General features: G+C 46.0%; 2 protein-coding genes across 2 annotated transcripts; one reads left to right on the forward strand and one right to left on the reverse strand.

Moving 5' to 3' along the window:
- Nucleotides 1–2,030: 2,030 nt before the first annotated feature.
- Nucleotides 2,031–6,513, reverse strand: LAMTOR2 (late endosomal/lysosomal adaptor, MAPK and MTOR activator 2). The gene is made up of 4 exons (XM_088449618.1): nt 6,443–6,513; nt 4,579–4,741; nt 4,030–4,119; nt 2,031–2,619 (listed from the first exon to the last, which is right to left on the reverse strand). The coding sequence occupies exons 1-4, from the start codon at nt 6,508–6,510 to the stop codon at nt 2,563–2,565; spliced, it is 378 nt and encodes a 125-aa protein (XP_088305744.1). The 5' UTR covers nt 6,511–6,513; the 3' UTR covers nt 2,031–2,562.
- A 505-nt stretch (nt 6,514–7,018) lies between these two features.
- Nucleotides 7,019–24,461, forward strand: UBQLN4 (ubiquilin 4). The gene is made up of 11 exons (XM_088449683.1): nt 7,019–7,235; nt 15,025–15,176; nt 16,398–16,621; nt 16,727–16,989; nt 18,090–18,248; nt 19,276–19,498; nt 20,298–20,437; nt 20,733–20,816; nt 21,464–21,579; nt 23,309–23,480; nt 23,736–24,461. Exons 1-11 carry the CDS (start codon nt 7,098–7,100, stop codon nt 23,886–23,888), a joined length of 1,824 nt encoding a protein of 607 aa, XP_088305809.1. The 5' UTR covers nt 7,019–7,097; the 3' UTR covers nt 23,889–24,461.
- The last annotated feature ends 3,270 nt before the right edge of the window (nt 24,462–27,731 follow it).

Here is a 27,731-nt window from a genome sequence, read left to right on the forward strand (position 1 = left end):
CTGGAACCTGACCCCTACAGGAGGGTGTGGGGCCCACAAGGGAATTCTCCTGTTCCCCTGTAGGCCAGTCCGACCCTGGGAGGCATTGTGCAATCTACAGATAGATTGTGATTCCAGAACCCGCTGACAGGCATTCAGCACCACAAGGACAGAAAACCGTCCTTCCATGTTTAGTGATCAAGGTTCAATGCATAAGATAATAAATCCTGTCAGGGTATTGTCTAACACAGCACAGGTGATGCAGAGAGCACTGAGGACTAGGTCATAATCCCAGAGAGGAGCGATAAAGATATACAATAGGTAACATAGAGCCATCCCAACAGCAGCAGAGAGGTGATGGCAAGAACAGGGTCCACTATTGGATTTTCCTGCCAATGCCTCGGGTCTGCGTCTACATTTAGGACATGGGGCAGATGCTGAGGCGCATGCGTCTAGATCTCTAAAAAGTCCCATGGCGCCTGCGTCCCACGGTATCTGCGTACAGGATGCAGGACCCAGTGAGCCGCAGTGACTGGGAGGTGGCTAAACAAACGCACAAAGATATTCCCTCTGATGGGTGTGTTGTGGGAGTTTTGCAGGAGTGGTGGTGAACTTAGACGTTTAATGGCGTACATTGGAGGCCGTACTCTGGCGATGATTCTGCACCTAGCACAGGGCTGGTGCAAGTCCCGATAGTGTTGTCACTGCAGATGCACAAAATGGCCGCCCAGACCTTGTGCATTCAGATGCGCGGCTGTACACCAGGGGAAGGGCTTTTATTAGCCTTAGCATATAGTCACAGACAAGACTACGGCAAAAGGCGCTAAAGCATTCGCAACAGCATGTGCCTCTAAACCAGCCCCATAGTATTTTTTGTACAGAATGACTTTATTACATAACGTATTCCTCATATTTTTTTTTATGTATCCGTTTCTCACCAGCATCATTCCTTGGCTAATCTATCCTCTCCCCCGATGGCCAGGATATAACAATACAACATGATGTAGACGGCATCGCGGCGTGCGGGATGCCGACGGTCTAAATACAGACGCCGAAATCCCAACAGGTAGAGGGTTAGGCACCGGGAGGGATAGGAATAGGGTGCGGGGAGGTTAAGTTTAGGTACTGGGGGGGGGGGGGGGGGATTTAGGTTTAGGTACTGGGGAGGGTTAGGGAGGGAAAAAAAAAAAGTACCTTGCGTTCCAATGGCTGTCGGTATTCTCATCAGCGGCATCCCGACAGCTGAGATATCATACCTAACCCCAATATAACCGCTGGGTGACTAGGAACATTCTCCACCATAAAAAATCTGTTGCTGAAACGCATTCTTTAGAACGCCTGGCCACACCATGCAGTGTTCCATCACGCTGCCCGCACTTACGCAGGCTTCTATTCTGCCACCCACAGTCGGCCTCACCTACCGAATCCCCTAGCCTCTAACTGGCTGTAGACCGAGCACTTTCACAGTGATTTCAGCAAGTAGGAATGCAGCTTCGCACAGGTTTCAGTGTCTCTATCAGCAACTAGACAAACCCGCACGCTCCCTGTAAGTACTTTCCCTGATCACTCAGGACCAGGTACTAGCAAACGTCACTGGCTAGCCGTTACCTGCACTAGCAATTCTAATCATCAGGGAGTCTTTGCAACGGGCTGGTACAGCCGATACCATTAATCTTTCTAAGTTGCAGAGGGCTCTACCTTGTGACCAGTCCAGATTACTGCAGGCCTGCGACACAGCCATTAGAGGGTAAAGCTGCTTTGTATTTCCAACAACTGTATCTTTACTGTGGGGAAAATAGCCCTGGTCGGTTTTGCATTATGGGTGAACTTTAAGCTTCCTCACAGCCCAAGATGCAGTCTGCAATCAGTTTAATATTACATTACAGCTGACATAGGAAACCACTGTGGGTGGATTTGTTTTAAATCAAAATGAATCTATTCTCTAGATGAACTAGTATGTAGCGAAATAACGACTGCCTCATCCAACCAAATGGCTTTGAAACGTAAAAACTGTGCGAAGCATTATTTCAACTTGGTAAACAACAACAGATAAACAGTTCTTTTAATTCTATTTTATTATGACACGCTTCCTTTTTCAGCATGTTTAGGTTGTTATCTTTTTACAGCAAGCAGAAGTCATCGTCTTCACTGGGGAATCATTGGAAAGGTTTGACCACTGACTAAAAGCTAATCAGTAATAATATACAGAAGGGTCATTGTAACAAAACACTGCAGTGAACTAAAACTAAACCATTGCTGCAATGAAATAGCTGGCAATGCTCAATCCAAAATCATCAGTTACTTATATATAGAATTTTTATCATTTACCAAACTAGCGATGCCTCTAGCTGTAATTCAGACTTCAGTTCGTGCACTATAGAGATCATTTACAATAACACAGGCTTTGTAACACGGTAACTAGGGCAGCATCCAACAGTCACTTGCAGAAGCATTTATTCACAACATCGGTGGAAAGAGATTGTGGGAGTTCTCGATGTGCCAACACGATGTATCCGCGGGCTTGCTGGCATCTTGCAGCGTGGAGTTCAATACACAGAGGACCTCGTAACAATCCTCATTCTCTTAACATGCAGAGACCTGGTTTAGAGGTTCCTCAAGGTAATGCACTAGAGCTTGGGCCTAGTTAAGGAGACAGAAAGAGAACTATTACAGAAAATAAAAGTTTTCATTGCCTTTAAAAGCGGGATATAACATCATAAGTGACAACAGTTCCCAATTGCAAATCCACAGCTTCAGAGGCCACGTTTAGTTGGAATAGAGAAGAGTAGCCCCTAAGCTACTGCGGATGTCCGTGACGCGTCGATGTTGGAGTGTTTATAATCTCCATCTATTCACTCAGGGCATAAGCTGCAGAGAACACTACTGACTTGTTTAGCCAGACAATGAAAAGTGACAGGAAATCGGTGCTGAGGTTGAAAAGCTGCAAAGATATCAAAAGACTGCAACAATAGGGCCCATTTATAATCATGACAATTGATAGCATTTGCTCAGACCACTTTCCAGACACAAACAAACCGCTGTAAGGGTTAAGGTTAAAGAGTGGACTTGATGAAAGAGGCTTTGGGAGCAGGGAATGTAGGTGAAGAGAAGATGAATGAGAGAAGGTACATATTCCTTATAATACGGAAGTTTTCCTAATAAACACTGAAGTATTAACATCAGCACTCGCAGATTATACAGGTAGTGGTCAATTTATGCATGCCGCCTCTCTTGCCAACTGATTACTTCCTCCCACTCTCGCATCCAAGATTTTGCCCGTGCTGCTCCCTACCTTTGGAACTCTCTCCCTCTCCCTATCAGACTCTCCACCTCACTACGAATCTTCAAACGGGCTCTCAAGACCCACTACTTCATCAAGGCCTTCCAGCTCTCATCCTAACCCACTTTATGCTCTTTCCTCCCTATCTTCCCCTTCTGTGTCACACCTGTCTGTCTGCCCCTCCCCTTAGAATGTAAACTCTCACGAGCAGGGACCTCTTCCCTCATGTGCTTCTCTTTACATTTTCTTCTACTTTTTACTCCCCATTAGGGCACCTAACACCTGACTGACAACTCCCGGCAGTTTATTGTGAGTGCTTTAATCGCTATTGCAGCCATGTATACAAGTCGTGTCCTTGTCCTGCACTGTAATGCACTGCAAGTTACTTGTTTCTTGTTCACTTATTAGTTCTATGTAAGGCGCTGCGGAACACTTGTGGCGCCATATAAATAAAGGATAATAATAATTCAATTAGACGCGAGAAGGTGCAGATGTATGCAGCACTTATTGTATCTGTGGACTCACAGATTTATGTTCGCAGTCCCATAGGGCTGAATACAAAAGACCATGTGTCTGGGATAAGATTGGGCTGCAAGGAGGGCAAATTCAGGTGCCGTTGCCAGCAATTCCGCACAGTTACATTGGCAACTCTCCCCCCTCACTGCTAAATGAATTTACCCCGTATTATCTACAGAAAGGTTACATATCATCACTTGTGTTTTATGTGTTACTATTATACATGGATACGTCATGTATTTCTGATCACTTACCTTAGCTTTTAGCATGCCGAATCCAACAGTCTCTTTGGCATACATACACAGCAGCAGGTTTGACACTCTTGTAATCGCAACGCGGCCTTCCTGTGACACAACGACAGACAAGCGATTTGTCAGCATGCGATTAACTTCCTAGAGAGCTGCGATTAGTTTTTACACGTTTAATCTCCTGACATTTTACAGGTTCTCGCAATTTTCTCAGGCGGCAGTGGGTGATTTTCCGCTGAATAATCAAAACTGATCTTTAGGGCGATCATGAAAACATGCACTGCAGAAAGACATTTCTCAGTACTCGCTGTTGCGATAGCCAGATAATGTATAAAAGAAAAATAAAATAGTTGCCCATGAAACATGTTTAAAATGTGAATTCACAGTCCCATTACAGTAATAATTCCCCAAGTTTGACATGATGTGCAGTTTAATGCCCTATTCCTCCTGCATGAGAAAGGTGGCGAGGCTAGTGGTAGCAATTACTGATCCGTACAATATTGAGCTGAAGTAGGAAAAGCAGAAGGGGCCATCTGTGTGGTGAGAGTTACCTACCATACAGTCCATAAGGATGAATTTAAGATTGTCCTCGTTGAAGGCTTGATGTCCATTTTTATCATAGGCAGCCCAAATGTTGCTAGCAATAGCAGCTGTAACTCGGGCATCTGTGTCACCATAGCCAGAATATGCAAGTAGAGAGCCTTCATTGTTCAGAAGCCTGAGGGGTAAAAAAAAGAAAAGAACAAAGGACTGACCAATCTGTTCCTGACACTGTATACCTGGTCAGGCGAGACAACAAGACATCATAAAACAAAGTTATTTATGAAGTGTCCATAGCACCCAGACAGAGAGACATCACCAAATATACAACTACCGCTTCTGATTTAGTACTCCACTGCAATGGTGTCCATATCAATAGGTGCCAACCTGGCTCCATTCCACGGGGCACCAACGGTCAGGTTTTGCTTTTCCCCAATTATTTTTCAATTGCACTAGCCTAGGCTTGATTCATTGATTGTCAAACAGCCTGTGACTCCAGTCGCTTAAAACAAGTAGATTAAGTGGGAAAAGCAGAGCCCAACACAGGTCTGAGAAGAATAAGTGGGAAACGAGAGTCCAAAATAGGTTTGAGAAGGAGAATAAGTGGGAAAAGCAGAGCCCAACACAGGTCTGAGAAGAATAAGTGGGAAACGAGAGTCCAAAATAGGTTTGAGAAGGAGAATAAGTGGGAAAAGCAGAGCCCAACACAGGTCTGAGAAGAATAAGTGGGAAACGAGAGTCCAAAATAGGTTTGAGAAGGAGAATAAGTGGGAAAAGCAGAGCGCAACACAGATTTGCAGGAGAGTAAATGGGAAAAACAGAGCCCAGCTATGGTTTGTAGAAGGATCAGTGGTAAAAGCAAAGCCTGATTCACTACAGAACGCAATAGAGATTACGCACGCAGTTCAACTGCGATGGTATGCTAATCCATTGCAATCGCTATGCCGTCGCAGCGCTACATAAGGACGCCCACTTTACCTTACACACATCCGTAATGTTTCGCAAGACTGCAAAACCATCGGTACAATCGAGCACCAGCGCAGCCTCAGGCACACTTGCACAAGCCCTAACCTTACTCAGAAATTGCTTACTTCATCGCACGCTATCAGGCCTCAGGCTGCGTACGGCATCGCAGTGGTAAATTATGCACGCCCATGCAAAGGCGTTCAAATGCCCTGGCATGCTTGCCAACCACCCCAACACCTCCTACAAACGACACTTCCTGTGGGATGTAATCAGGAAGCTGACGGTCTAAATACCGACCGCCAGCTTCCCGACTGTCTAATCCTAGCAAGATGCTAATGACAGGCGTCAAAATTCCGACGCCTGTCATTAAACCTATGCTGGGAGCCCGACACTTGGCATACCGAACGACAGTAAGCCAGGCGCGGACAGCCGGGCGTGGGGAGGGTTAGGTTTTAGGGCTCCTGGGGGGACTTAGGGTTAGGCAGCCCCTCAGAAGGGTTAGGTTTAGGCTAGGGGAAGGGGGGGGGGTTAGAATTAGGCACTTGGGGGGAAGGGGCGTGGGGGTTAGGCACCCCTAAGGGAGGGTTAGGGGGGAAAATAGATTAGTTATACTTACCTTAGCGATCGGGATCTTCACCTCTGCCGGGCGTCTGCTGTCAGGATTTGAACCCCGTACATACTACACCCCTTCATATCAATCACTATGCAAAGGGTCTGCGTAGTCACTGCGATCGCAGTCCCGATTGCAATGGCTAGCTTACGCACAGCGATGCATGCGCAGTACGCAACAATACGATAGCGTGTGTATTACCAACTGCGATCCTTGCTAAATCAGGCCCAGAGTCCAAAACAGGTTTACATAAGGAGAATAAGTGGTAAAAGCAGAGTAATGTGACAGGGGCTGTATACTCACAGGGTGCTCTGTACACCGCCTGTGTTGGCCTGGCTCAGCACCTGGGTCAGAGCTTTGGGCCGCAACATAATAATACTCTAGTACCAGATCCAAGAAGTCACCAGCCTCCCCTACTTCCTAATGTCTCATCATGTGACTTGACTCCGCCCAACATGGCCGCGACGCAAGGCGTGCTGGGAAATGTAGTCCGTATGGACTGGAAACCACTTACATGCCTACGCCGGGAATAAATGACAGTAACTCATTACCCTCACAGCAGCGACTGCTGAGAGCAGTACCATAACCAATAAATATACTGTGTGAGGGGCAGGAAATGCCCGCAGGCTCGCGTTGCCATGGTGGCAGACTAGGCCCTGGAACGCACGTTGCGTGTCATGCCTCCTTTCCTGGTGCAGGAGCCCTGCCCGTTGGTCATCTCGTTGCCACGGTGACAAGGATCAGCCTCTGCGCGCTGATTGGAAGAGAGAGGTCAGGTGGGGAGGGGAATGACGCAGCACTGCCGGGCGCGCCGTAACCTGCGCTGGGTCATCCGGGCCGCTGAGAGGCGCTGCACGTCACACCGGCGGAGACAAAAGCGCGGAGGTGTCGTTCTCCCTTCAGCCGGCGACACTCCCCCTCTCAGCTCTTTCTCGCGGGGTGGGCGGGTGCAAAGAAGATGGCGGAGAGCGGCGCTGACGGTGCGGCCCCCAGCACCCCCGTGCCGGCACCGGGGAAAGGCCTCATCCGAGTCACCGTGAAAACGCCCAAGGACAAGGAGGAGATCGTGATCGGGGAGACGGCCTGTGTGCGGGAGGTGAGAGCGGTGGCAGGGGTCTTACGGGCCCCACAGTGGTTGGGGAGGGGGATGCTGGCTATACAAGTGGGGGCAAATAGGTCAGAGAACCCCCTCTCCCCCCGCCAGGTGTCTGGGTGCCATTGTTCTGGGGACTCCCCTCATATCCCAGGTGTCAGGGTGCCTTTGTTCTGGGGACCCCCCCTCATATCCCAGGTGTCAGGGTACCTTTGTTCTGGGGACCCCCCCTCATATCCCAGGTGTCAGGGTACCTTTGTTCTGGGGACCCCCCCTCATATCCCAGGTGTCAGGGTACCTTTGTTCTGGGGACCCTCCCTCATATCCCAGGTGTCAGGGTGCCTTTCTTCTGGGGACCCCCCCTCATATCCCAAGTGTCAGGGTGCCTTTGTTTTGGGAACCCCCCCTCTTATCCCAGGTATCAGGATGCCTTTGTTTTGGGGACCCCCCCCTTATATCCCGGGCAGTGTTCTACCCAGGCTGCTTTTTGTGGGTTTCACCTGGCAAGAAACAGCCACCATCTGGCACTTTGGGATCCTGCAAGTGGGGACAGTATCTGGGAGCTGTATAAAAAGGACCAGATCCTACAGACTTTGCAGCTTTCTCATAATCAGATGACTGGGCCTCTAATAAGAAGAGGACAATTAATATGTAAATTTTTTTTTTTTTTCAAGTTTAAATCATTATAGTCAGGGTTTAAAACATTTTATTACTGCGAAGGCCCCCACTTGGCTAATTCTTGATGCCACCCGGCTTGAAAAATTTTCTGAGAACACTGCCAGGTGTCAGGGTGCCATTGTTCTGGGGACCCCCTCATATCCCAGGTGTCGGGTGTGCCATTGTTCTGGGGACCCCCCCTTCTCAACCCAGGTGTTGGGGTGCCTTTTGTCTGGGGACCTCTCAGGTGTTAGGGTGTGGTTCTAGGTAATTCGTACTCTTCAGATCTTCTTATACTGGGCATACACGGCCAGATAAAATGCCTGTCAGACCGACAGACATTTTATCTGGTCGACTGCCAGTATTCGGCAGACATCTGCGCTCCGCCCACGGGGGAGGAGACATTTCCCTGTTATTTAGTAAATGTCTGTCGGCCGCGGCTGGGCATACACTGCCCGATGCGGCCGACAGTTTACCGGGAAATAACGCATCGGACGGGCATGCTGGACAGTCCGGCATCTGACCGAGCAATATTTAACCCTCGGTCGCCCCCCACACTCTACAATTATCGGGGCGATCTGCCGATATCAGGTGGATCGCCCTGATAATTGTAGCGTGTATGGCCAGCATTACAGATCCTGCTTCGATATTGAGAGACCATTTATGGGTGTTAGTAATTTCACAAATGTTGTTTTATCAGATAGTAGTAGTTTTGTCTTCCAATGGAGTAAAAGGAGAACATTGTACACTAATAATGGTGTAAGATGGAAATTTGAGTAACTGTTCATTGTTAGGGATATCCGAAAATAAAACTGAGCCTATTTCTGGGAGAAATATCAATATAAGTAGTTTGATAAACAATTGCATGCTACCCTTTAATATCTATTTAAACACTGTTTAAAATGGGTACAAATGTCTGACTATAATGCAGTGGTTCCCAAACTGTGCGCTGTGGCACCCTGGGGTGCCTTGGGACACTTGCAGGGGTGCTCCAGGTTGGTGGTCCAGCACCAAATCAAATTGTTTATGGCCAATGTTATGTAAATATGTGGACAAGCAGAAGTGCAAACCTTTCCCCATCACATAACTGACCCTAAGGATGACGGGTCAGCACAATTTACTTCACTTTACTACATTTCTTTCTGCATTTCTTAGTGACAAATTTAGGGGTGCTGTGAAAACAATGGTGTTACTCTAGGGGGCTGTGATTTAAAAAAAAAAAAAAAAAAGTTTGGGAACCACTGCTATAATGACTAAAGCATTACCAGTCTTATGGAGCGTACACACGGTCAGATTTGTCAGACTTGTCAGATTTGTCAGATGAACGATTAAACGATTTGAACGATGTAAACGATTTTACCAAAGTTTTGAACGATTTGAACGATTGAACGATTTTTGACTGCATTAAAATGAATGGAATCATCCAAGTCTGACTGCAAACCCATCAGATGTCAGATATCGTTATCTGACAAACGGGAACGCGCATCGTTGATCGTCCATCGTTCAGGCATGTCAGATATGAACGATTTTCCTTCAGATATGAACGACTGAACGATTCTTAAATCGTTATCGTCCATATCTGAAGGAAAAATCTGATCGTGTGTATGCACCATTATGAGTAACTACCTTTTTTTATTTATAATAAAGACCATCTTATTCAGCAGCAGAATACTGGAGGCGAAGGACAAGTTACAATAAGTAGTGGGGCCCGTGGCCTTGCTATCCATACGAGTCAGTCTGTAATATAGTTCTGCCTGTTATAGACGTGGAGAACAGGCATGATGACAGTGAATGCATGACTCAGTCTCAGTATTGTTGCTTGTTCATCTCCTTTCCTAGGACATATGTTGGCAGCAGTCAGGTGATTGTCACCAAATTCTGCATATTATAAAATGCAATATTTACATCAGACAGGATCCACTTAAACATCAATCTGCTCTCCTTCCCTAATTCTGAGACCTTATCTGGCTCTTTGGTTTTTATTTTCAGATTTGGGATAACATTTTGCTAGACTCCCCCCTATGTATTATACCCTTTGCTGTGAGGTCATTCCACCTATTATCTACCCTGATAGTAACATTTCTCTTAAAACCTGCTGCTGTCTAGTTGCAGTGAATGTCCATGATCATAGCCACAATCTTGATGGTTCCTCTGGTCTACCCAGACCATCTATCTGCCCAGTTAGATTTTTGTGTCCTCTGCAACGACTGCATCTTTCCTCTTACTACCATTGGTGATGTCACCAGTATGACATAATAAAACTCTGAGCCAAGTAGAGGACCTTTGGGTACTGTACCAGAGACCTGCCCCCTCCTCTGAATGTAATCGTTGTACTACAACTCTTTTTCAATATCCTATCCCCTCATCCACCTGTAACCCCTCTATCTAGCATGGTCTTTGTGGCTTCTGTTTCCCTGTCGCCATCTTTTTATACTTTGACAAAACTCGTTACTACTTTGGAGAACCAAATTGGCTCGCTTTTCCTAAGCAGGCCATTGGCATCCTAATTTAATTTCATTCACTGCTCCTGATCTCCATTCAAGTGCCTCCAATGGCAAATAATTGCATACTTTCATTTCCCAACATTCAGGTGTCCTAAAACCTCTTTCTATGAGCTTTTGCGGCCGTCCTGTTTTTCTAATAGACCACTAGAACCCAAGTTCTCACCCACAATTGCCTCTGCTGCTGTCCCCATGTGTAAGGATTAGGTCTAATATTGCTTTCTTGCAATTCTGCTGCCAGATCAGGGAGATTAGTATCCAATGATCACCTCTCCTCCTCTTTCGTTTTGTTTTTGTTTAATGCCATTTTAGTGGTGTTCCCTGTGAGGTCCCTTTGCAGTTCCTCCGCCCCCTGCCTCGGAGGTCTGTAAATAATCCCAGTAGGTGTACTTTGGACTAGGCTTACTATAGTTTTTGCTTTCAGTACTTGCGGCTCTCTTTTAGTAAGACCTATAAGCATATGTATGGTATAATCACTGCATAACTGCAGTTAAAAAAAATTCTTCCTGGATTCCAAATACTCTATCGCTCTATACTGGGGATGGGCAACCTAATGCATTTCAAGAGTGCAGATGTGGCACAATTACCTTTTGAAAGGGTCACACGTCCCCTTTAATGGGTTCAATTGAATTGTTTAATCATATAAGACACCTATCTGTGATATATCAGCAGGCATTGTAACATAAGACTCATTTGTGAGGCTGGAGCTGGTGCAATGCTCTTCTGCAGAGAGGATTTAGTCAGTCAACCTGTTGGGTTTATTATATTACATGTGCCCCATGATGGAGAATATCTGTTCACATCACAAAAACAGCAATGTTGGGAAACACTGGTGCATAACAGCGCCTGCCTATAAAAGAGTTCCCATGCTTTAATGAAGTGAGCCGATATCCCTCATTGGTTTTCCATGAAGAAAGCTGGTGGAACGCGTGTTGAAGAGTGCCCATCCCCGTCCTGTGATAGAAGTGCCACTGTGGCTGCAAGTCCCTAGTTTGTGTGCAGGAGGTTACAACTTGTTCATTGTAAAATGTTAGTAAATAACGAATACTGGCTTTGAGGGGCTACACCTATTGCCGCCTGCCTGCTCTCCCACCATGTATAAATTGAAGAGGCAAGTGGGTGAAGTTATGTTGTCATTATTTTATTTATTTTTTTTTAAATGGATGAAATTAGGACCTTGGGATCATGGTAGCATATTTTTTTTTAAGTGTTGGTAGTCTATTTACTGATATTTTGTGGCTCCTGTCAAATTCATCAGCCAGTTTTAGTCTTGTAACTTATCTTTAACTCTAAATAGCTGTTTCTTCTAAACGTACCATATCACCTTCATTCACTCGCCTCTTCATTTATGTGTTAGATGACTGTGTTTCATAGTATAGTTTAGTGTGTGCCACAGAATTTTTATTTTTTTTGCTGGGCGGCATTGAGACAGCTGGGGAAGGGAACCTGGGATGGCCCAAACCCTATCGGAGCAGGTAAGCTGCAGCCCATTGTGACCTTCCCCACACCAATTTGCCAGCTTGCTGTTTGGCGGCTACCGTATAAGCAATACAGAGGCTGCAATGCTTGCCTCCAGGACAGGCTGGGCCATGATGGTAGCGGCTGGCATCCTCCTTCCAGCTGGGGCAGCTCCAAGCTGTAGTGTGACGCGGCCAAATCGCTACCTGCTGAAACGGCAGTGCAGCGTGACTTACGGCCGCATTACAGTGCTGGGCAGCAGGGATATTTTGACGGGTGTACAAGAAATATTACGTGGGGAGAACATTTTGGCATGTAATCCTTATTAGGTGACAGGAGTGCATGGGCGAACCATGGTCTTGTGGTTTCCATCAAAGCCTGTAGGCGTAACTGCTTGTAGACAGGTCTCTGGAGCTGTGGTTGTTATTGGGGGAAACATATTTTTTTTTATCAGTGATAAAAGGAGTTTCATTATCATAAGAAGGCCAAGCTCATCTAGCGGTCAGCCTGGGGCAGAATAGGTTGGCAGCTCCAGTCGAGAGAAGTCTCTCAAAACATTGAAGTGACATGGTCATTCATAGCTGCTATGTAGGGTCTCAGGAAAAAGGTTTTAGAGCCCCTTTATATTGTTACTAGGGATGTGCGGGCTCAGATTAGTAAGGATTTTCCCGCCAAATTCGGGTTTTTCCTGTCAAAAAGAAGCAAAACGCCTTCTTTCATGGACAAACATCGTCAATCCTGGACAAAAGTCAATGAAAGATGACTTTTTGGCGGGAAAAGCCAAACTAATCCAAGCCCGCACGTCCCTAATTGTTACTAGTGGGAGCTGCAATGCTTCTTGTGTATTTTATCTCTTTATGTCCTCTTTTTTTCCTTTTCACCTGTGACTAAGAAATGTCAACTCTCTGCAGCTGTACATTGCTGTGCAAGGATCAGGACTTTCATACTCTACACAGAATGGCTCCAGCTCTCTTCCCTCAGTCAGATGACTAGAAATATCCCTATGGAGTTTTCCAGTCAGCCTTTGACACAGCTGAAACATGGGCCGTTCTGGATCCATTGTCGCAATCGTATCAACCTGTTGAAGCAGCTCAGTTTTGCCAGAGTTGTGAAACGCGTGGTCTCACTGGGAATTGATTAATTAGTCTCTTGCCAATTGCAAGATGGATTTTTTTTTTTTCAACTGATGCAAGAGTTTCTTCTAGGTCACCTAGGTTTCTCTTATTGTATCATTTGTAAGCTGAGCCAATTTACAAGATATTCACTTCAGTAGGGCCTGGATTATTGCAGGAATGGATGTCAAATACACCTTTTACAAATTTCTGGGGGTACTCTTGTTTAATTTGCACAAGTTTTACAAAGCTCATTCTGTTTCATTAGAATGTCCCTTTCCATGGTGATTTTTAGTTTAAAACATTACATTTATAAAGCAGAAAGGGAACTTTTCCAGGTGAAAAACTTTTATTTTAAGGTGGATGACCTCTTTAAATGGCACAGACAGAAATTGTACATGCTAATGGTGACACAGATTATCTGAATATTCACAGCAGCACAGACTATTTCAGAGTAAGTGCGCTGATCCTGTGGAAGATGGTGAGAGTTGTAGACACTCCTCGTGTGACGTTGAGAACATTTTGTGCCAACCTGGGTCCACCATTACCCCAAACAAATGTCTCCACCATGCCCTGTCGAGTACCGTTTTTGAATAGGAAAGTAATTGGAGCTACATTAATTCACTCTTTCGCAGATGGAGAGCTGAATAGAGCAAGTATATGATGGAGACAGTGTGGACCCTCCATAAATTGTCAAACTATTCTATAGAACGCTTTCTCTGCAGCGGTAGACAGGAGGACCACGTGGGACCCACCATGTCTGGCAAGATGGAGAAGATCCCTTATTTTGGTAGGCTTATCTTTAGCCTCCCTACCGGTGACCAATCCCACCTGGTCCCCATGAACCAATCTGGGGAGGAAAGGCCCCAATCGATTGGCGAGTAGCTTGGCAAACAACTATAAGCATACGCACGGCATCTATTCAGAGAGGGGAGAGGTTGTGGGCAGGCCAGCATATCCGTAAGTGCTGGGCACACCCCCACGAGTGATGAGAAGGGTGTGTGTATTAGACATGCCCCCATCTCAGACACGCGCCAGCGTACCCTTTCTACGGTCCGGCACCCTGCCCCACGCCGGACCTAGAATAAACACTAAAGAAACCATATTCCAAATAAAACTCCCAGCTGTAGTTTGTGGGGTCTAAATAAAGTAAATAAAACGCTTATTGTCAATAGTAGTTTGTCATAATTCCCATTGACGGTTCCCTGTTAGCCTTATCAGTGTTGGAGTTTTACTGTGACCCATTCAGGGAGATTAGGTCAGGATTGAAGACGAGCTACAGCACCACTGAATTAGAATGGAAAAAAAATCAACACAAATCAATGTTGCCCTGATTTTCCCTTACAGCCCTTAATAAGTGCAGTGTGTTCCCTGTTCAGCTGTCGCTATAAACTGCAGGACTCCCAGTACAGGCGTTGTGGCCAGAGGTCCCCCTCCTGGTCAGCCTGGCGTGCAGTTAACTGGCCTGGGATACATTTTATTGTGGGGGAACCATGTTATTCCAACAGGCTCCTCACAAGAGGCCTCCGGGTGTATTTATGGCAGTAAGGGGAAGGAAATATGTTTCTGGGTTTATGGTGTTTTTTAGTATTTCCATCTTTCAACTCTTATACTAGAACCACTTTCCATAGTTTGTGTATGTATAATACTATGATAGGTTGATAGATGTAAATATCAATCAATGTCCCTTTCATAGGAATCTGACAACCTGCAGGCTGTGCATTGTTAACTAGGAGACTGCAAGCCACAGAGTAATATATGAAAGATTACCAATGCCTTCCCTCTCTTAAGGAAACTACACACCTCATGCTCTATTAGGTGTTCTGGGTATTGGCTCCATTACAACCTGGCTTTAATACCCAAGACTTTACTTAGGTCATGTTCGAGGCTTTCCTTTAAAGAACACCTATTTGTGAATTGGAAGAAATACACTAACCCCCCCCCCCCCCCCCCCCACCATGTAGGCAAAAACTGCTTTGTCCTCTGGGTGTTTAGGAATATGTGGGTGACACTTTCTAATCTATAAGGATTTGCTAAACTTCTTGCTTTGTTTCTTCAATGCAGTTTAAGGAGGAGATTTCCAGACGGTTTAAAGCCAAAAAGGATCAGCTGGTCCTGATCTTTGCCGGGAAGATTTTGAAAGACGCCGACACGTTGAACCAGCACGGCATCAAAGACGGTCTCACTGTACACCTGGTGATCAAAACGGCACAGAAGTGAGTAGTGAAAATCTTACATAAGTGTGTAACACAGGATGAACCCAGGCAACAGCGGGGCAGTGCCACGGAGTTCTGACCCGATTCACTTCGTATAGATCACATTGCACAGTCTGGGACTGTCCCTGGCCCAGCTTACTAAGGGAGGTGATCGCTGCAGATGATTTATGGCTTAGTAACCAGTTATCTAGACCTGTCATTGTGTAACTGAGGATGAAGCAGATTGGTTCATTTATTAATTCAGTCTGTCCACAATGGGTATGAACCCAGCGTGTGCTGTTACTACATCCTAGTCCAGAGTCTCAGCGCAACGCTGGTGTTTGTCTACATTACCATGTGCAATGTGTGCTCTTTGTATTGCTCACTGCTGGAATTGGAATTACCTGTTCTTGGTGGGCACAACACAACTATGGCCCCCAAGGTAAACACCAGCAGCATTTTTTGTTTAGAATCGCTGATACAAACTATAAATCCACTGTTATTTACCAATACTTACCCCTCCGGCGAGGTCCAGGGAAGTCCTCATCGTCTGCGAGGTCCTCAGCTGGGCTGTTGGCAGCCAAACTCTGTAAGTGACGGGGTGTTGTGTTAAGCGCTTGCGCGACGGTCCGTCAGCGCATGATATGGGGACCCGGTAGTGCCTTGAAGGCAGAAAGGCCACATCGCGCTCGCCATCTAAATCCAGAAAGGATGACCTAACCCCTTTAGCGAGCGCTAAAGGGCTTATGCTTCATTAATAAATGGGGCCCTATATATTTACTAAAGTATGGGTTTATGGAAGCGGAGGTGTTGCCAATAGCAACCAATCAGATTCTGCTTACTTATGTAGCACCTTCTAGAGCAGAATAGCTAGAATCTGATTGGTTGCGATGGGCAACACCTCCATTTCTGTAAACCTGCACTTTAGTAAATATACCCCTTGGCTTCCAGTGTGTTACCATCACTACATTGGTTCCTAGAATTGATCGGGACAGATGGTTTCCCGGGAGCACACTGAACATGCTCCTGCCAGGACACGGGCTGCTTATACACTTATTGTTGGCCAGAAGGCTGCGTCATGTATGTAGTAATGTGAAAATAGGATAGTCTTTATAGCTGTAACAGTGATATTTGCAAAATAGGTTTAATGTAGGTGCCTGGTCTCTGGCGTTGCTCCTTGTTTCAGTGCTAAATGAGTGGAATACAGAGAGCACAATTGTGTAACGGTGATTTGCTTTTCAGGTCACAGGACCCGTCGGCCTTGTCCCCCTCAGCTGCTGCTACTGCTGCCGCCGTCGCAGCGTCCACCGCGTCTATTGCCTCCGCTTCGCCTACAGGAAATGCCTCGCCTCCACAGCCCAGCTCCTCGGGCACCGCCACCCCTGACAGCTCTGCGGGGACCACAAGGGGGAGTGCAGGGAACGGCACAGCCCCTCCAGAGGGCACTTCATCTTCCAACATCCTGTGTAAGTGGCTGGAGAGGCTCCGCTCGGGTGGGAGCGAGTGACGAGTGTACAGTGTGCACGCTCTGCTAGGTCTGTTATTATATGGTCATGTCCTGTTTCCTCCAGCTGGCTTTGGAGGTCTGGCTGGGCTGGGGAATCTGGGCATGGGCTCTGCCAACTTCATGGAGCTCCAGCAGCAGATGCAGCGCCAGCTCATGTCCAACCCAGAGATGCTGTCTCAGATCATGGAGAACCCGCTGGTACAGAACATGATGTCCAACCCAGACCTCATGAGGCAGATGATCATCGCCAACCCCCAGATGCAGCAGCTGATGGAGAGGAACCCAGAGATAAGCCACATGCTGAACAACCCAGAGCTCATGAGGCAGGTCTGTGAGCTACTGACGTGTCCTGCTCTGCTTATTGCCTTGTACAGAGAGAGAGGCTTATCCTAGGTGTAGTTCTGTGTTATCAACAGATGTGGGCACACTTGGGTAGTTATCCCTCTTGCCCATGATGTCATACAGGCCACACCACCCCCATGCAGTTAGCCAGTATTACAGTCTAAGTTTTAGGGCTATACCTGCTTAAGTGCAAGTGACTTAATTAGTACCTCAGTCAGTTTGATTTAACCATCTGGACTCGAGCATGGATATCCTTAAAACCTGGACTGTAATAGTGAAGTTTGGGAACCTCTAGTATAAGACATGGTTTTGGGAGTAGATTATAGAACAGCTCTACAGAGCACTGAAACCATAGCAGCTAAACTCTGCTACAGACTTAGAACATCATTATAGGAGCTACAGCAGTTCCTGCAGCATTAATATTCCCTTCATCTGCAGTGTCTACATTATAGCGATATGAGATGATGGTGCTGGATATTGGCTTTAGCCTCTTTATTCACCACTTGTCACCTACTTTGTTTAATTTGTTCTGTCACTGATGAATCTCCTAACACTATTGGATTATTAGTTCATCTGCAATTCTGATTATTATTTCCTGCAATAAGGCCGTAGTGAGTGATCTTATGGAAACTAGACAGAACATAAAAAAATAAATGAAGTCCTACATACAGATATGATAGCTTAGCGCCTCCTAGTCACCGTATGGTGTACTGCTGCTACACATGTATAGGGAATGTCCTACATACAGATATGATGGTTTAGTGCCTCCTAGTCACTTTATGGGGGTACTGCTGCTACACGTGTATAGGGAATGTCCTACATACAGATATGATGGCTTAGTGCCTCCTAGTCACTGTATGGGGTACCGCTGCTACACATGTATAGGGAATGTCCTACATAGACTTGATGGCTGATAATCGCATCTTTCACATGCAGTGAGGTCACCATCTAATAGGGAGAGTGCCCTGCACACAGATATGATCCATTAGCTGCTCCTGTTTTGTACATGCAGATGGTGAGATTAGTTTCCAGTCGGAGGTGAATAAAAGCCTTACAATCCTCATCTTTTCTATTAAATGTTTCAGACTATGGAGCTGGCCCGCAATCCTGCTATGATGCAGGAAATGATGAGAAATCAGGACCGAGCCCTGAGTAACTTGGAAAGCATCCCTGGGGGATATAACGCCTTACGTCGGATGTACACCGATATCCAGGAACCCATGTTCAGTGCAGCCAGAGAGCAGGTAACAGCTGGGTGTGCTTCTGTACTCTCACCAGCAGAGGACAGTGGTGTACTAGTCTGCTTCATTCTAATGAACAATCTGTTGGTCAGACTATCCTCAGCACTGATAAATGCATCCTGGGTTTATATACAATCCATTTGTTTAAGCTCATTACTAGTCAGCAGGCAGCTAATTAGGCTTAATAAAAACATACTCAAACAATGAAACTAGTAAACTATACATGTTATATTGAGATGTGTTTGGGTTGTAGTGTGAACATTGTTTTACAATATGATGACAGCGTGTGGCTAATTTTGACATTACCCATATAGTAAATTAAATATAGTGCCAAGTAAGGGGGTTATATTGGTGAAAATACCAATTTAGGCATTACTAATGTGAAGGTAAGAGGTATGGAAGCTAGATCTGTATTTGAAATGACCAAGAGCCAGGGTGCACACCATTACATCCTCCACCCCCCTCCCCAACCCCCTGCACAACTGTTATTAGTTGGTAAATACCCCGATGCTAATACTACTATCCTCACATCTCCCAGGTCTTCACAGCTTTCATTCTGGCTTATTCCTCCTAGTCTCTGTAAACAATGAAGTTTGCTTATATTGCTCATAGGTGATGCTTCTCTAAAGTAAAACCATAGTCAACCAACTGGCCAACTACTTACATCGTAAATACGACACTTGACAGATGAAAGCCAATGTCCTTTTGGCTTCTGTGGTTTTGGTGCAGGTTTGCATCTTTTCAGCAATGTTGGCAATTGGCCCTTATCTATTTCATACTCTTGTCCTTTTGAAATGTGGGTTAGTGTTACTTCCATGCAATGCTGAGGTTAGGGCTTTGATTATGTGTGGAGTTTGTATGTACTCCATGTGTCACACTGGTGTATCTGCGTTTGCCTTTGTATAAACTAATGAATAAGTGCTCCTTATACAGCACTCTACTAATCAGGCTCTATATAAATGGAGCTCAAAGTAGTTTTTCTGGTCTTTGTGGCTTGTCTCTCCTAACCATAACTTTCTTGTTCCCTTAGTTTGGTAGTAACCCATTTTCCTCAGCTGGCGGCTCTGAGGGTTCGGCCTCGCAGCCTTTGCGTACAGAAAACCGGGAACCTCTTCCAAACCCCTGGAATCCTTCCTCTCCATCCTCCCAAAGTCAGACACCCGCCACCGAGGGAAACAACGGTTCCACTACCAGCCAGACTGCTCCAACTGTGTCAAACCCATTCGGGATTAATGCCGCCAGCCTTGGCACAGGTATAAGCTCACGTTAGAGACCGGTTGTGGTTTGATGACGGTAGTCTCTATATAAAGGGCTATTAGAATGGGAGGAGGGGGGCTAGCTTTGAATGGGGCAGTTGATCCATTTTGGGCCATACACTGGAAATTTGACGATGGTCAGCTGAAATGGCCTTTCAACTTGCTGTCCAAATGTTTGTAATGGATCTCGATACTGCCTTAAACTTTTTCCTAGGTCACTTCTGATTTGGGTGTTTCAGTGCTCTGTATGAGACGCCAAAGGCTTGCAATAGATAATAATTACCAGTGTAACTGATCTAAACTGCATTAAATTTATTTAAATTTTTTTTTTTTTTTTTAATTAATTGCTTGTATAGGGATCATTGATCCCTACAGTATACGCAGATAAGTCCTAATTTTTCAGCTCCATCAGGAACACCTCAGGGGGCACTGCGCCTTCCCAGGTGAGAACAGTAAAGCAATGTCTGAGACTTTGCAACACTTGTCTTCCTGTTCACCAAAGAGTTGATGTACGTTGAGTTTTCTATGCAGTCCTAACAGGACCTGGAAATTTGTGTTTTAAGGAGGAAAACTATGAACGCTTTGTCCTTATTCCACCACCATGGCAGCAAGGATGAGCTCTCCATGGTGCTGGGATGGTTTCAGCTTTGTGTGCTTGTCAGAAGAGCTATCTGGGCATGTTTGGACATCTGTGGCTTTTAGTCTCATGTTCTCTGGTAATACTGATGCATCCGTTGCTTTGTAATTACTCTGCCTAATGGAAAATGTTGATGTTTGTTCCCCTCCCTCCTTTCAGGCATGTTTAGCAACCCAGAAATGCAGGGTCTTCTGCAGCAGATCTCCGAGAACCCCCAGCTAATGCAGAGCATGATCTCGGCCCCCTACATGCGCAGTATGATGCAGTCCCTATCCCAGAATCCAGACTTCGCCGCTCAGGTTTGTCCCTTGTGTGCGGGAGAGAGTGAGGAAGCATTAGCTGGCTTGTCCTGCCTGACACCAGATACGTGGTCTCTTCTTCTGTACTTGGTCCCAGCATACCTGCATTAGTCATAACCCTCAGGGGGACCTAAACCTGCACAGTAGACCCAATGCGTGAGAACTGATGAAATATTGGCTGCTGTGTTCTACAAGTTATTGGGTGGAAACTAAAGAATTTTGGACTTTGGGTCATCCTACATTAAGATGGTGTATAAGGGATTATGACGTCAGCTTGTCCTTTTTTTCCCTCCAGATGATGGGTAACATTCCAATCTTCGCTGGTAACCCCCAGTTACAGGAGCAGCTTCGGCTCCAGCTGCCAGTCTTTCTCCAGCAGGTAAGGGGGTTCCATTGCGTGGAGTTGCACCTCCCAGGGACTCGCAACCCAGTAACTGGAGCTGTGACCATCTTCTCCACCCTCCTGAAGAGCCAAGCTTGTTACATATCTGGTGTCTATTGGGATGGGTCCACACTGCCAGGATGGGGCATGTGATTTGGCCAGCGCACACATGCTGATAATAGTAGCTGGCTTCCCATACTTTCACATTGATTTACATTGCCAATTTGATCATCTGGATCCAGCCAAATTTGGGTCCATGTGTCTTCCCTATAATTGCAGTGCCCCCTTATACCACAAGGTGTGTTATCTGTAGATCTAAGCAAGTTCTATGAATAGGGAGTTCTGTTATCAGGTTCTGTTGTCTGATATGGGGGGAGGGCAGTAAGGGTTTTGTGCATCTAACTGCATTAGTAATACATAACATTGTAGTAATAAATACAGCAATGACACAAAAGATTGATGTTCCTTTGTACCCTGGGTTTATCTGTATCCTGCTGTAAAGGAATGAATTATTCATCTGTTAGAGAGCATTTCAGTTAAACCAATGCACCCGGCCTGGTCCAGATCACCTGTGGCTACATTATTCTTATAGCTGGTAACAACAAGCAGCTTTTCATTCCCAATAACCTGTAATGATTTTCCAGATGCAGAATCCTGAAGCGCTCTCTGTAATGACCAATCCCCGAGCCATGCAGGCACTGCTTCAGATCCAGCAAGGGCTTCAGTTGCTCCAGACAGAGGCTCCCGGGCTGATATCCAGGTGAGAACGTGGCTGGGTCACCAGTAGGGGGCAGATCTCTGGCCCCGCTACTCAGACATTTTGTAATTGAGACCCTCTTCTGATGCAGCAAACTACTGCTGCCATCCAGGGAACAGTTATTAGTGATGTACTTGTATGGCTATACATGCGTGTGTGTGACAGCTTGCAGTGTAGGTTAAATGGCTTCTTTTGTGTAGGTTGCTCTATAAGGGGACTGATCACATGTGTTATAATGTGTAAGCTTAGTGACCCTGCGTTCTCCTAAGCATGAAGAGCTCCTCTCTCCCATTGTGATCACTCGCTGTCAAGCACTCAAACACCGGGTGGTTAATGAATATTCATCTATGTAATGCTTGCGTTATTAATATTGCTCTGCTTGCTGGGGGAGGGGAGGCTGAGAACATCATAATCAGATGGGTTAGCAGCCCAGCTTCTATATACTATGCCTCCAATACATCGAATTCCATCTATAATACAGAAGTGAGGAACTCCTAGGTGTGCCATGAAATAACATTTAATAATAAAAACCACTATTCTTTTTATGGTAGGAGCCATGGAGATAAATGATGATCGGTGTAACCCTGACCTTCCAGTGTCATAGCCGAAGGTACCCACGGCTTTAGGGTAGTGTCCTAATGCACAGGTTCTCAAACGCTGTCCTCAGGACCCCAAACAGTGCATGTTTTCCAGGCCATTACTCACCGACACATTTTAAAAGATCCACAGGTGGAGCTAATTATATGACTTGTAATTCTGTGAGGAGATCTGGAAACATATACTGTGTGGGGTTTTGAGGACCAAGTTTGAGAACCACTGTCCTAATGGAAGCAGGACAGGCACAAGTCAAAAAGCGTACTGGGGCTACTATATCATGGCTTCAGTGTAGAAGTCCTCCCATCCCCACTGCATGTCTGCCAGGCTGTCAGTCTTTCTCTATGCGGCAGAAGAATAATTGAACATACATTATTGAAACATGGGTTATATATCCTTAATCTCACTTTTTAGAGCATGATAGATCGATTGTATTAAACACTTGAATATACGGCAGCTGTACAGGATACTGCTGGCTCTGGGTCCTTAGTGTTTGGTGCCAGCTGAGTTCCTGATCTGTCACGGTCTCACGTGACGAAGGCCACCATGGTGTTTTATAGAGGCAACAGATTTAGGACCTGACTTCAATACTGGGTCTTCTGGGGTTTTTTTTGTTTAATTTGCAACTGTGGCTGCGTGAACACTTTTGAACTCTATGGCGAGTGCGTTATTGTACACACAGATGGGTGCAATTGGGGAAGACCGTATCCGAAATGAAGCGGGAAAGTGATGGGCAATCCTGGGCAGTGGCTAGTAGTGCACGCCTATATATTGTCTGTCTCATGGGAGTGTCAGTGCAGGCGGGTGTGTTCAGGTGCACCGCCTCAGTCATAGGCAGTGCTAGTCCAATGCAGACTCTGCACCTACCATAGGATGTCTAAAGAGGCACTGGTAGTGTTAGTGCGCAAAGTAGGCATCTCGGTCCTTGCACATTCAGCAGCACGCTTGTACACCAGGGCAAGGGCTGATATTAGCATTTGCATATACTCAGCCGCGACTCCAGCATCTGCTGCAAACCCTCACACTAGCGTATACATATGGGAGTGGATAAGAGTCTTGTTATGGGTCACTAGAGAACCATATGAATGATACTAGTTGCTTATCTCATTGAAACTGTCTGACTCTCTCTCCTTTCCAGTCTTGGTTCCTTTGGTATTCCTGGGATGCCCCCTGCATCTAGTGGAAGCACAGCCCCTGAGACCCCCACCCCCACCACACCGTCTAGTGCCTCTCCAACAGGGGACAGCAGCAATCCTCAGCAACAGATGATGCAGCAGATGATCCAGCTTCTTGCAGGAGGAAGCTCTCCGGTATGATGGCGTACCTCTTTCTGTTTGTCCATATGTTCTCCACTAGAGGGCGCACTATCCACTTAGATCATTCATTTAGAGAGAAGTTCCATCTTTTTATTCGTGGCTGAAATTAGCCATTCCTGTTATAAACATGCCGTGCACAGCTATAGGAAATATTACTAGTGTTTTCCTGTTCATGTCCTGTCGCTAGATGCTCATGACTGTTTCCTGGATGCTTAATTGCTGATTAGACTTAAACTTTTCTGGTTATAGGGGCAGACAGCAGAAACGCGTTTTCAGTCCCAGTTGGACCAGTTAAACGCGATGGGATTCATCAACCGCGAAGCCAACCTGCAAGCCCTCATAGCCACCGGCGGAGACATCAACGCGGCCATCGAGAGACTGTTGGGCTCTCAACCCTCCTAATAACAGCTGCCCGCAACTGGAAATGACAGGAACACTCAAACCCTGACCCGTAACCATCCAGGCCCGTGCATTTTTTTGCCTCCACCGCCAAGCATCATGGGAAGTGGCTGCGGCCCGCTGCTGACAACAAGTTAACACCTTTGCACTGGACAACTCCTGACTAACGAGGACGCTTTGCGGTGTGGGCTTCTACATCTTATCATCTCCCTTGCATCCTGAGGGGTGCGAGCTGTCAGTTTGTTCCCTAATTTCAGCTCTATCTCGGCACCGCTTTAACCTCGGAAGCAGCTCTCTGTAACCCACAGGACAGCCCGTAAAGCCTGCTAATAGCGCTGACTGCTCCATAACTATTTAACTCACTAATCTACAGATGACCTTGCTCAGCGGATATTGTGAAGATTCTCAGACATGTAGGATTTTATTTTTTAATTTTTTTTTTTTTTTTTATTTGATTTTTTTTCCCCCCTGACTTATTTTAAGTTTTTAACCCTCCCCATTGCCCTAACTACGTGGAGTCTTATTTTCTTTAGATTTGATTTTAACAATAAACAAAAATGTTTTATTTTTCCTGAACTTATGCCCATACGTCAGACTAAGGTCCCTCCTGGTGCAGTTCGTTGAAACGCGTAGAGATGTACCAATGGTTCCTTTAGCAGAACTGCTCTTTGGGACTGTCCTCATTTCTGAAGCGTATCCTCTAGTTTTGTGTGTGTGTGTTAATCCTCTGTGCGCAAGATCATGGTTACTAAAACCATCTTGTCAAAACGGTGTTTGTCTCTGGGGTTGTGCAAGTCTCTTGGAAAGGTGTTCCTGCACTGATCTACTGATGCTGGGAATGTCCCATATTGCTGACTTAACTGGGGCCTGTGCTTCAGGTTAATATGGTCAAACTACCCACCCACCCCAAAATATCCTGCCCCACTAAAGAGGTCCTTTAGCTGGGTCATTGAATTTACACCATTTTTCAATGCACCCCCTCCTCCTTGACTGTTGGTACCCTATTCTATGATCTCTCATGAGTTAGTTTTAGTCCTATAGGGGAAGCTGCAATTAAACTTAATTAACAAATTACTAATCTAGAATTGCTGATTTGTCAGTGTAGTAGTCTACGGAATATACTGTTTTTAATACTATAGAAGACAATAGGGTGATTGGTTGTATTTGAAGTGCAGAGCAAGTGTAAGTTATTATCCTAGATTTATAGGACACCACGATGTGATCACAGTGCTCTACTTTTTGGAGGCAATGTAGGATAACTAAACAGTGATACAGCCAAATGCAGGATGACAGAGGGTGCATTGACTTGTAGAAGCGTGGAATGATCGGTTGCAGGGGTTAGTGGGGAGCAAAGCAGCACTCGGTGAGACTGTACTCATTAACTGGGTGCACCCAAAGGATCAGGGTCACTTGAGTAGAAAATGGAGACAGGAAAAGGATAGAGCTGGGAGAAGGGCCCTGCCTGTTAGTGTTTGCAATCTAACGGATAGGTGTAACCAGCAGAGGGAGATCCAGACTTTACTTTTAAGGGGGGGGGTTGTTTAAGAATGAATGTGAATTCCTCCCCTCTCTATTCATTACTCCTCATTTTCCCCCACAGTGCAGGCTCTCCACCAGCCCCACATGTGCACCAGACCCCCCCCCTCCCCTTCTTAATAATATTCCGCACAGAACAGGCTCCCTCCCACATGTGCACCAGACAACCCCCGACCCTCATGTACACCAGACCTTCCCTCTCAATCCCACTGTTGTACTTTATGGAGACTCACTGACCGCACTCTTCTGAAAAAGTGACAGCCGGGCAGGAGAAGACTCTAAGAGTGCCAGCCCAGCCCAGTGACTTCTGCTCAAATCAAGCAGATGGTGCCCACCTCCAGAGGATCCCAGCGTCCTCACTGCGCATGTCAGAAATCAAATCTGACCTTGCGCAAAGGAGGATGGGGCCAGCCGCGGAGGAGATTAATGGCGGGGCCCCGCAGCGCCTGGACTGGAGACGTAACATGAGCGAGTCAGTGATAGTCTACAGACCATCATGCTGGTACTGTGCTGACGGGCAGCAGCACAACTAAGCCGGCCTGGCTGACAGTGTGACTGACACTAGTGGGTGGGACTTTTGGGAACAGGGCTGTGTGTACAAGGTGTGATCGCCCATATCAACCCCCACCTGGATGTGACACTGGTAACAAGGAAGGTGAATTTGGGAGTCGGAAGAGCTGACATATTCAGGGCTGAGGAGCATTTATCTAGCTGTGAGTCTTAAAGGCCTGATTTGTAGGTGCGTAATAGTGGGAGAAAGTCTGATCGGGAGTTGTAATGAGTAACACTAGGGGGGGGCAGCACGGGAGGAGTCTTTGGGATGTAGTTATATTGCTGGGGGGGTTAAGCTTAGGCACTCCTGCGTGGACTTAAGGAGGTTTAGGGTGTGGGAAGGAGGGATTAGGTACCACGTGTGGGTGGGTTAGTATATTTCCAGTCGCCGTTGGGATTCTGCATGTTCAGGATTTGATCCGGGCACTACTGAGCCACTGGTATTTCATACCCAACCCGAATCTTGGATATGTGACGAGGTGAGGCCGTAGTCAGTGGAGGAAGCTGTGGACAGGAATGAGGTCAGTGATGTAGCAGGAAGTGGGCAGAATGGGTGAGGGGTTTGACAGTACACTATATTTCGTGGTGGTGGAAAACAGATTAAATTAGCCTTTTATATAGAATACCTAAGAGTCAAGGTCTGGGCCCTATTGGTGTGTTCACAGAAACTATAGAAGCCGATCCTAAAGACCTTCACCACGTCCACCATCCAAGTCTCATGCTACCTCTCTCCCAGTACGTGTAACAGTGATCATAATGAAGGGAGCTCTATAGTGACCCGCTCATAATCCCAAGTGTACAAATTGTTTAACCAAAAGTGATGTTCTAAGTAGTTCTGTAACTATTGGGGAAATCTTCCATGTCTGGGCAGCAGGATTTTGTTGGCTGTAACCTGTTATTAATCCTCCCAGTGGCACTTGCATTCTGTCTCCTGTATTCATACCAGTGGTGGTATCTCGCTCATCGCCTAGCCCCAAGTTGCTAATGTGATAACCAGCTGTATTAACACCGCATGCACGTTTAGTGATGTCACAGTATGGAAGCTAAGGGGCATATTCAGTTAGGTGCGAAAAGGCCCGTACTTTTCGCCAACATCGCTGGTTTTCCATGCGAGAAAGTATCGTGTGTGTCCCTGCTTATCCCCGTATTCAATTAGAAATCAGCGAAAACCGCACCTGGCAAAGCAAACAGGTGAAAAGTGCTGTCAGATTTGGGGAAATTAGCCTGACACCCCTCAAAAGATGCACTAACATTGGGGATCATGGTCGTTGCCTCCGAAGAGCCCTGCTGAAGCTATTCGGGGTACTTAAATGTAAAATAGCGTCTTTGCACAAGTGGTGAAGAATAGCATTTGGCAGGTTTTTTTTTTTTTTGGTGAAAATGACTAGTCCCAGCAAATTTGGGGTACATGAAAATGGGTGCAAGCATGCTTAAAAATCGCAAAAGTGAGGTTTTGAAAAACGCACCTTCAGCGACCACCTGCACTAAAAAAAAAAAACCCCAATATTTGCAGACCTCCCCCCCCAAAGTGTATTTTGCTAGTTTTTAAGTTTGTACCCCAGCTTTGAACTTTTGTTCCCCCCCTTTTTCAAAGTCAGTTTTTGGGGTGTTCTTTGAATTTTTTTAGAATTTGTTTATATATATATATATATATATATATATATGCGGTTTACCTTTTTGGAATCTATCCTAAGGGTGCAGGGTAGTTTCCCCACCTTTGCACCCCTAAACCACAATTCTGCACTTTTTTTTTCGATT

Source organism: Taudactylus pleione, unplaced genomic scaffold, assembly GCF_031769625.1.
Source record: "Taudactylus pleione unplaced genomic scaffold, aTauple2 ptg000490l, whole genome shotgun sequence".
Classification (NCBI taxonomy): domain Eukaryota; kingdom Metazoa; phylum Chordata; class Amphibia; order Anura; family Myobatrachidae; genus Taudactylus; species Taudactylus pleione.

What these genes read in the sequence shown, in the direction of transcription:
- LAMTOR2 (XM_088449618.1), bottom strand. Translation starts at nt 6,510, where the DNA reads ATGTTGCGGCCCAAAGCTCTGACCCAGGTGCTGAGCCAGGCCAACACA. An exon ending in GGCGGTGTACAGAGCACCCT is followed by an intron (nt 4,742 to 6,442) that starts GTGAGTATACAG and finishes TTTACCCCTCAG; the next exon opens with GCTTCTGAACAATGAAGGCT. An exon ending in TCGGCATGCTAAAAGCTAAG is followed by an intron (nt 2,620 to 4,029) that starts GTAAGTGATCAG and finishes CTCCTTAACTAG; the next exon opens with GCCCAAGCTCTAGTGCATTA.
- UBQLN4 (XM_088449683.1), top strand. Translation starts at nt 7,098, where the DNA reads ATGGCGGAGAGCGGCGCTGACGGTGCGGCCCCCAGCACCCCCGTGCCG. An exon ending in AGACGGCCTGTGTGCGGGAG is followed by an intron (nt 7,236 to 15,024) that starts GTGAGAGCGGTG and finishes TCTTCAATGCAG; the next exon opens with TTTAAGGAGGAGATTTCCAG. An exon ending in GCTCCCGGGCTGATATCCAG is followed by an intron (nt 21,580 to 23,308) that starts GTGAGAACGTGG and finishes TCTCCTTTCCAG; the next exon opens with TCTTGGTTCCTTTGGTATTC.